At 40.9% G+C, this 9986-nt stretch overlaps 2 protein-coding genes across 2 annotated transcripts in view; both read right to left on the bottom strand.

Moving 5' to 3' along the window:
* The window catches only part of LOC125931863 (uncharacterized), a 9717-nt gene extending 6615 nt beyond the window's left edge, over window positions 1–3102 (bottom strand). Inside the window, 2 exon segments of the mRNA XM_049644128.1 lie at window positions 9–1075; window positions 1077–3102. Of these exon segments, the coding sequence (XP_049500085.1) occupies window positions 9–1075; window positions 1077–2066 (2057 nt within the window). The 5' untranslated portion in view covers window positions 2067–3102.
* LOC125931353 (nuclear RNA export factor 2-like) overlaps window positions 1–9986 on the bottom strand; it is a 328062-nt gene that overhangs the window by 143922 nt on the left and 174154 nt on the right. The window lies entirely within an intron of this gene.

Here is a 9986-nt window from a genome sequence, read left to right as displayed (position 1 = left end):
CCCCCCCCGTCTCTGCCCAAACCGAGGGGAATTCTTGTAGCCATCTGTCTATATTATCCTCTCTCGGGAGCGCCTCCTGGTGGAGGAGGTATTCATCCTCCAGTTTCATGGTCAGGACCTGGATGGGGTGGCCCTTGCCATCGGTGACCTGAGGCCCCCCTTGTCTGAAAGTTATCTGAGCTCCAATCTTGGTCAGTAAGTCCCCTTCTAACAGCGGGTAGGGGCATTCTGGTATTACCATAAAGGAGTGGGATACCCGGCCCGTCCCCAAATCTACTGTTCTTCGGGTAGTCCATGAATACTGGCTCATACCAGTTGCTCCTTGTACCCAGGACTTCTTGCTGGCTAGTTTTCCTTGTGGGGTGCGGAGGACCGAATGTTGTGCTCCGGTGTCGACAAGGAAGTCAACAGGGGTCCCCTCCACTTTAAGAGTTACCCTGGGTTCGGGGAGAGGGTCCAAACCCCGACTCCCCTAATCACTTAGTTTATCTAGCTCTAGGACTTTTACTCCATCAGTCTTGCTTCCCTTCCCGCCGGCCCTTTTTGGACAATCTCGGGCCCAATGCCCTATCTCCTTGCAGTATGCGCACTGATCCTTCTGCAGCCTCTGCTTCCCCCCCTTGGTGGTTCTTTTACCTTTTCTTGCGTCGTCTGCCAGCTGCTGGAGACGGCAGTCTCATTCCTCGGGGAAGTCAACAGTGGTAACTAGTAGTATTCTGGCCAGGTCTCGAGTCTGCTTACTGCTGGCAGCCGCCATGGTGCGAGCCTGCTTGTCCTCAGGAGGCTCCCGGTTGTTATATACCTTTTAGGCTACCACCAGTAAGTCCTGCAGACTTTTTTCTCCTAGTCTATCTATTTTCTGTAATTTTCTCCTAATGTCTATGGCCGATTGGTTTACAAAGGCCATGATAACAGCTGCCTTGCTTTCCGGAGCCTCTGGATCCATGGGGGTATAGGTACGGAATGCCTCCATGATCTGTTCTAAAAAGGCAGCCAGAGATTCATCTTTTCCCTGTTGTACATTTCCTACCTTGGCCAAATTGGTTTGCTTTCTAGCAGCCATTCGGAGACCCCCCCATTAGAGTCTGGCGGTAGACGCGGAGCCTCTCCTTACCTTCTGCCGTGTTGAAATCCCACTGGGGCCGAGTTAAGGGGAAGGAGGCATCTATCTGAGCCTGGTTGGTGGTGGGACTCCCGTCTGTGCCCGGAACTAGTTTTCGGGCCTCATTGAGGATTCTTTCTCTTTCTTCAGTGGTGAACAGGACCTGCAAAAGCTGCTGGCAATCGTCCCACGTGGGCTGATGGGTAAAAAGAACAGAGTCTAATAAATCAATAAGCCCTGCCGGTTTCTTGGAAAACTTAGGATTCTGAGCTTTCCAATTGTAGAGGTCACTAGTGGCGAAAGGCCAATAGTGATGGGGTTGATTCCCCTCCGCGTCTGGGGGTCCGGTGGCTCGCAGGGGCAGAATAGTGGAGTCGGTGGCGGAGGCGGATTGCTCCCTCTGAGCCCTTTGTCTGGTAAAGGGGGGGCTTCCCACTGGAGCATTTCCACCTCCCGCTCTTGGAACAGCGTCTGCCTCCCCCGGAGGGGGAGGATGGTGTTCTTCCGGCATCCTAGAGGGGTTATACGGGGGAGGAAAAATTAATTCTTCTTCAGTACCCCCCTGTAGGACAGGGTAGAGGGGTGCTGAAGGCTGGGTAAGACTTTTCCTCTTCTTTGTCCCCTGCAAAGCAAGAATGGGTTTTGGCTCTGGAGGGAGCGGAGCTAGGAAGGGCTTAAGCCAAGTGGGTGGGTCTTCTACAAGGTCCTGCCAAGTGATAATGTAAAGGAGCTGATCAAGATGGCCCGTCTTAGGCCGAGAGATGATACTCCTGACTCGGTGGATAGTAGGGAGGTCGAAGGTCCTCTCTGGTGGCCATCCGACATTGAAAGTTGGCCACTCACTAGAACAAAAAAACTGCCACCGACCCTTTCAGACTTCCACACTGAGGTTGTTAGCTCTTCCCCTCACATCCTTAAAGTGATCAATCATAATACTTAGAGGAGTAGTCTGAGTCTGTCCCATAACGTCCGTCCAGTAAGTCCACAGAACAAAACAGAGAAACACAAAAACAGACAGAGGGCCCCTAGAAAGTCTTCCAACTCCATGGAAGCAAAACTGAGAGCTAGCTTAGACATTTGAGGGGATTCCACGTCCCTCCAAAACCGATGAGGGGATTCCACATCCCTCCAATGACGACGGCCTCACGCCGACCAGTGGGAGCGACCCGCCTCGTCTCAGACCTTTGAGGGGATTCCACGTCCCTCCAGAAGGGAGGATCGGAACATCTTCCGAAACTCCTGGCCCATGGTCCTCCAGTGCGTCCACTTAGACCGCATCAGGCACTACCAGAATTCCAGAAATGAGCTCGCACAGAAAAGACAGAACAAACAGACAGACACTAACCATGGCCAGTCAGGCTCTCCGGGTCGGGGGTCCCTCGGGGGTCTTGGGGATCCCGGGCTGAGCCCCCAAATGTTATGCCCAGAATTCGTGATCCCCAAATACCGCCAGGGAGCCGAGTCCGATGTAAAAGCAAAAGAGCCTTTATTCGAGCTAGCTCGAGCTCAATCCCCTACCTGCACCGACGCAGTGGTGAGATACCGGGGAGAGAGAGCGAGTTTCAAAAGGACAAAGGTTTTATTGGGGCCTAGGGGCAGTTGGTGAGGTAATGGCTATGGCCTCAGCCGATTGGCTGGGGAAGGGTCCGAGTCCTGTTAGGCAGGTGAGGGTTGGGGGTTACTCAAGGGGAGGAGGTGTGGTCAAGGTGAAGGACACAGAACAAGATGGAGTCCGCTGGCATAGGCCTGCCCTTTCAATGGAATATCAAAGGACCCTGAATAGCCAAAGTAATCCTGAAAGAATAGAGGAAAGTTGGAAGACTCAGACTTCCTGATTTCAAAAGTTACTACAAAGCTATAGTAATCAGAACCGTGTGGCACCAGCATAAAGACAGACATACAGACCAATGGAATTGAGTAGAGTCCAGAAATAAACCCTTACATATATGGTTAATTAGTTTCAACAATAGTGCCAATATCATTCAATGAATAACAGATAGTCTTTTCTTCAAATGGTTTTTGAAAACTGGATGTTCATATACAAAAGAATAAAGTTCTGCCTCTACCTTACACCATATACAAAAATTAACTCACAATGCATTAGACTTAAATGTAAGAACTAAAATTATGAAACTAAACACAAAAAAAAAACATAAGGGGAAAGCATCATGGTATTGGATTTGGCAATGATTTCTTGTACAAGACAACAAGAGCAGAGGAAACAAAAGAAAACATAGATCAATTGTACTTCATCAAAATTAAAACTTTTGTCTACAAAAGAACACCATGAACAGAGAGAGAAAAAGCAACCTATGGAATGGGAGAAAGTATTTGCAAATCATATATCTGGTAAAATATTAATATCCAGAATATATAAATAGCTCCTACAATTCAACAACAACAGTAAAAATAAACAACTTAGTTAAAAAATGAGGAAATGACTTGAATACACATTTCTCCAAATACTCAACAAAAGATACTCAACATCACTAATCCTTAGGAAAATGGAAATTGAAACCATAATGAGACATCACTTCAAACCCATTAGGATAGCCATTATTAAGGACAAAAATAGGAAATAAGTTTTGATGATTGTGTGGAGAAATTGGAAAACTTGTGCTTTGCTGGTTGGAATTTAAAAGTGTGCAGTGGCTGTGAGAAATAGTATGGCAGTTCCTCAAAAAGTTAAACATAGAATTACCATATGATCCAGTGATTTCATTCTGGGTATATACCCTCAGGAACTGAAAACAGTGATTCATTCAGGTTTTTGTACACCCATATTTATAGGACAATTATTCACAGTAGCCAAGAGGTGGAAGCAACCCAAGTGTCAATTGACAGATGAATAAATAAAACGTGGTATATACATACAATGAAATATTATTCAGCTTTAAAAGTACTTAGTACTCACTCTAAACGTCAATGGACTCACTGCTCCAATCAAAAGACATAGGGTAACAGAATAGGTAAGAAAACAAGATCCATCTATATGCTGTTTACAAGAGAACCACTTTAGACCTAGATGCTTTCAGATTGAAATTAAGGGGATGGAGAACAATCTATCATGCTAATGGTGAACAAAAGAAAGCCAGAGTAGCCATACTTACATCAGACAATACAGACTTTACAATAAAGACAGTAACAAGAGATGAAGAAGGGCATTACATTGTAATTAAGGGGTGTATCTACCAAGAAGATCTAACATTTGTAAACATTTATGCACCAAATGTGAATGCATCCAAATATATGAATCAATTAATCACAAACATAAATAAACTCACTGAAAATAATACCATAATAGTAGGGGACTTCAACACCCCACTTACACCAATGGACAGATCATCTAAATAGAAAATAAACAAAGAAACAATGGCTTTGAATGACACACTGGACCAGATGGACTTAACAGATATATTCAGAACATTTCATCCTAAAGCAGCAGAACATACATGTTTCTCCAGTGCACACGGAACGTTCTCCATAATAGACCACATACTGTGACACAAATCAGCCCTCAACAAGTACAAAAAGTTCAAGATCATACCGTGCATATTTTCAGACCATAACTCTATGAAACTTGAAATCAACCACAAGAAAAAAATGTGGAAAGAAAACAAATACTTGGAGACTAAAAAACATCCTACTAAAGAATGAATGGGTTAACCAAGAAGTTAAAGAGGAAATTTAAAAGTACATATAAGCCAATGAAAATGATAACACCACAGTCCAAAACCTCTGGGAAGCAGCAAAGGTGGTCATAAGAGGGAAGTATATGACAATCCAGGCCTTCCTAAAGAAGGAAGAAAGATCTCAGATATACAACCTAACCTTGTACCTTAAAGAGCTGGAAAAAGAACAGCAAATAAAACTCAAAACCAGCAGAAGACAGGAAATAATAAAGATTACAGCATAAATCAATGCTATCGAAACAAACAAACAAAAAAAAAAACCCACTAGAACAGACCAGTAAAACCAGAAGCTGCTTCTTTGAAGGAATTAACAAAATTGATAACCCCCTAGCCAGTTTGACCAAAAAGAAAAAAGAAAGGACCCAAATAAATAAAATCAAGAATGAAAGAGGAGAGATCACAACCAACACAGCAGAAATAGAAACAATAATAAGAAAATATTATAATCAATTATACGCCAATAAAATGGGCAATCTGTAAGAAATGGACAAATTCCTAGAAACATATACACTACCAAAACTGAAACAAGAAGAAATAGAAAATTTGGGCAGTCCCTTAACCAGTAAAGAAATCAAATTAATAACCAACAGTCTCCCAAAAAACGCAAGTCCAGGGCCAGATGGCTTTCCATGGGCATTCTACCAAACATTTAAAGAAGAGTTAACACCTATTCTCTTGAATGTGTTCCAAAAAATAGAAATGGAAGGAAAACTTCCAAACTCTTTCTATGAAGCCAGCATTACCTTTAGTGGAGATTTAGACTCCACTAAAAACGAGAACTACAGGGGCACCTGGGTGGCTCAGTCGGTTAAGCAGCCGACTTTGGCTCGGGTCATGATTTCGCGGTCTGCAAGTTCGAGCCCCGCGTCAGGCTCTGTGCTGACAGCTCAGAGCCTGGAGCCTGTTTCAGATTCTGTGTCTCCCTCTCTCTGACCCTCCCCCGTTTGTGCTCTGTCTCTCTCTGTCTCAAAAATAAATAAACGTTTAAAAAATTAAAAAAAAAAAAGGAGAACTACAGACCAATTTCCCTGATGAATATGGATGCAAAAATCCTCAACAAGATACTAGCCAGCCGGATCCAACAATGCATTCAAAAATTATTCACAACGACCAAGCTGGATTTACACCTGGGATTCAGGGTTGGTCCAATATTAGCAAAACAACGTGATTCATCACATCAATAAAAGGAAGGACAAGAACCACATGATCCTCTCAATAGATGCAGAGAAAGCATTTGACAAAATACAGCATCCTTTCTTGATAAAAACCCTCAAGAAAGGAGGGATAGAAGGATCATACCTGAAGATAAAAGCCATATATGAAAGACCCACTGCTAATATCATCCTCAATGGGGAAAAACAGAGATTTCTCCCTAAGTTCAAGAAGAAAACAGGGATGTCCACTCTCGCCACTGTTATTCAACATAGTATTGGAAGTCTTAGCCTCAGCAATCAGACAACACAAAGAAATAAAACACATCCAAATTGGCCAGGAGGAGGTCAAACTTTCACTCTTCACAGATGACATGATACTCTATATGGAAAATCCAAAAGATTCCACCGAAAAACTGCTAGAATTGATCCATAAATTCAGCAAAGTCACAGGATATAAATCAATGCACAGAAATCCGTTTCATTCCTACATACTAATAATAAAGCAACAGAAAGAGAAATCAATAAATCAATCCCATTTACAATTGCACCAAAAGACACAAAATTCCTAGGACATAAAATACCTGGGAATAAATCTAACCAAAGAGGTGAAAAATTATACACTGAAAACTGTAGAAAGGTTATGAAAGAAATTGAAGAAGATACACACACACAGAAAAAAAGGGAAACATATTCTATGCTTCTGGATAGGAAGAACAAATATTGTTAAAATGTCAATACTACCCAGAGCAGTCTACATATTCAATGCAATACCTATCAAAATAACACCAGCATTCTTCACAGAGCTAGAAAAAAAAAAAACAATCTTAAAATTTGTATGGAACCAGAAAAGACCCCAAATAGCAAAATCAATCTTGAAAAAGGAAACCAAAGCTGGACGCATCACAATCCTGGACTTCAAGCTGTATTATAAGGTTGTAATCATCAAGACAATATGGTACTGGTACAAGAACAGACACTCAGATCAATGGAACAGAATAGAGAACCCAGAAATGGACCCACAAATGTATGGCCAACTAATCTTTGGCAAAGCAGGAAAGGATATCCAATGGAATAAAGACAGTCCTTCAGCAAATGGTTCTGGGAAAACTGTACAGTGACATGCAGAAAAATGAACCTGGACCACTTTCTCACATCATACACAAAAATAAACTCAAAATGGATGAAATACCTAAAAGTAAGACAGAAAGCCATCAATATCCTAGAGGAGGAAGAAGGTAAAAACCTCCTTGAACTCAGCCGCAGCAACCTCTTACTCAACACGTCTCCGGAGGCAAGGGAAACAAAAGCAAAAATGAACTATTGGGACCTCATCAAAATAAAAAACTCCTGCACAGCAAAGGAAACAATCAGCAAAACTAAGAGGCAACCGATGGAATGAGAGAAGATATTTGCAAATGACATATCAGATAAAGGGTTAGTATCCAAAACCTATAGAGAACTTATCAAACTCAGTACTCTAAAAACAATCCAGTGAATAAATGGGCAAAAGACATGAATAGACACTTCTCCAAACAAGACATCCAGTTGGCCAACCAACACATGAAAAAATGCTCAACATCACTCATCGTCTGGGAAATACAAATCAAAACCACCATGAGCTACCACCTCACACCTGTAAGAATAGCTAACATTAACAACCCAGGCAACAATAGATGTTGGCGAGGATGCAAAGAAAGAGGATCTCTTTTGCACTGCTGGTGGGAATGCAGACTGATACATCCCCTCTGGAAAACAGTATGGAGGTTCCTCAAAAAATTAAAAATAGAACTACCTTACGACCCAGCAATTGCACTACTAGGTATTTATCCAAGGGATACAGGTATGCTGTTACAAAGGGACACATGCACACCAATGTTTATAGCAGCACTATCAACAATAGCCAAAGATGGAAGGAGCCCAAATGTCCATCAATGGATGAATGGGTAAAAACGATGTGGTACATATATACAATGGAGTATTACTTGGCAATCAAAAAGAATGAAATCTTGCCATTTGCAACTACGTGTATGGAACTGGAGGGTATTATGCTAAGCAAAATTAGTCAGAAAGACAAATATCATATGACTTCAGTCATATGAGTACTTTAAGACAGAGAACAGATGGCCATAAGGGAAGGGAAAGAAAAATAATATAAAAACAGGGAGGGGGAAAAAACATAAGAGACTCTTAAATATGGAGAAGAAACAGAGGGTACTGGAGGGATTATGGGAGGAGGGGATGGGCTAAATGGGCAAGGGGCCTTAAGGAATGTACACCTGAAATCTTTGTTGCACCATGTACTTAGATGTAAATTATATAAAATAAATATATAAAGTAAAAAAAAGTATTACACATCACTATTAAATTATTAGAGAATTGACTGACTATATATTTACACTTACTGGTGAGTTTTACATCTACATTCATACATTTTATGACGTTAATTAGCATTCTTTTATTTCTACTTGAATAGCTCACTTTAGCATTTCTTATAAAACAGGTTAATCCAATTATTTCTGAGAAACAGAATATATATATGCATAGGAAAAGACTGTTAGAATAGATGGTGAGTTTATTTGCAGATGTTTCCCAAGGTTATTTTAAACATTTATATTTTTCTCACTTTTAGTTAATAATATGATATATATATAAAACTTACATATAAACTCTTTGGGGTCCTGAATAATTTTTTAAAATGCAAAAGTCTCCTGAGACCAAAAGTTTGAGAACTGCTGCTCCAGGTGAATCTGAAGCATGCACATGAGTTGGGTATCTGTGACATCCTCTAAGCCCTAGAGAAACAAGATCCTACACAAGATCCATGCCATGAGGTTGCAGGGACAGCAACTGGAGTGAGGATCAGAAGATCTATGAGTGCAAATGTCTGTGCCATTGCCATTATAGTGTGCACATAAGTTTGTTGTCTGGTATTCTGAGCCCCATAAAGACAATATATTATTACAAGAAACACAGTGATAAATCTGCTGGGAAAGATGTTGCAGTAAGGGTCAGAAGAGTTTCCTAGGTCTTATAGCCAGAGGCATTGCCAATGACAAGACATTGAGTGAGTCAATTCCCTTTTACAGGTCCAAAGTAGGATGAGATCAGGTAGACTTCCCAGTGGTCCTGGAGTGTTGTGAAGACCCACAAGATCCCAGCTACGCAAGCACTTTTGCTTTCTCAGCAGGGTAGGAAGGAAGGAAGGAAGGAAGGAGCTCTGTTAAAGCCAAAGAATTATTTTAATTATGGATGAAACAGTTTAACAAAACAAAAGGAAAGTTACATTCAACTTTTACTCTGATATATTGATAGAAAGAAAGGAAGGAGCATTGAGGAGTGCAACGTCCCTATTAGCTCTTATTACTAATGTTATTTATTGAGCTCCATTAATGCAAGTAGAATACAAAGGTCACCTAAAATAAGAATCCCCTTTCTTCTAGGGAATTAGGGAAAATCACCATTAACCAGGGAATGCTGCATGCTTTCTGTGAGTTTTCCACTTTATTATCACCAGGTTTTGAGAGGAAATTACGTTCTGACCATTCTTCTTTTCTCAGAGGTAATTTTTTTTTTAATCTTTTCCTTTGCCTCACGTTATTTTCAAGTCACTCCTCTTGAAGCAGATGTTTTAAAGTTAGATGGGAGAGTTAATATGAGTATAATTGGCAAAAAAAATCCACATTTGGATTTTTTGCCTATTTTGGGAAACTGTGGGAAAAGGAGAAAAAAATCTTAGGTTATTTTGCTATTTATTTATTTGTTTATTTATTTATGTATTTATTTATAAGGTATAAGTGTTTTAGTTGTTATTATTATTATTATTATTATTATTGCTGTATAGTTAATATACACTGTTATATTCATTTCAGGTTTAGAATATAGTGATTCAACAGTTCCATACATCACCCAGTGCTCATCACCACATGCACACTCCTAATCTCCATCACTTATTTCACCCATCCATCCACCCAACCCCCCCCCTCAGATATCCATTATTTTTTTCTATGTTTCTTGGTTTGTCTCTCTCAACCTCTCTCT

Source organism: Panthera uncia, chromosome X, assembly GCF_023721935.1.
Source record: "Panthera uncia isolate 11264 chromosome X, Puncia_PCG_1.0, whole genome shotgun sequence".
In the NCBI taxonomy this organism is placed as follows: domain Eukaryota; kingdom Metazoa; phylum Chordata; class Mammalia; order Carnivora; family Felidae; genus Panthera; species Panthera uncia.
Note: the sequence above shows the minus strand (reverse complement) of the source record. Positions and strands in the feature narration are given on the sequence as shown.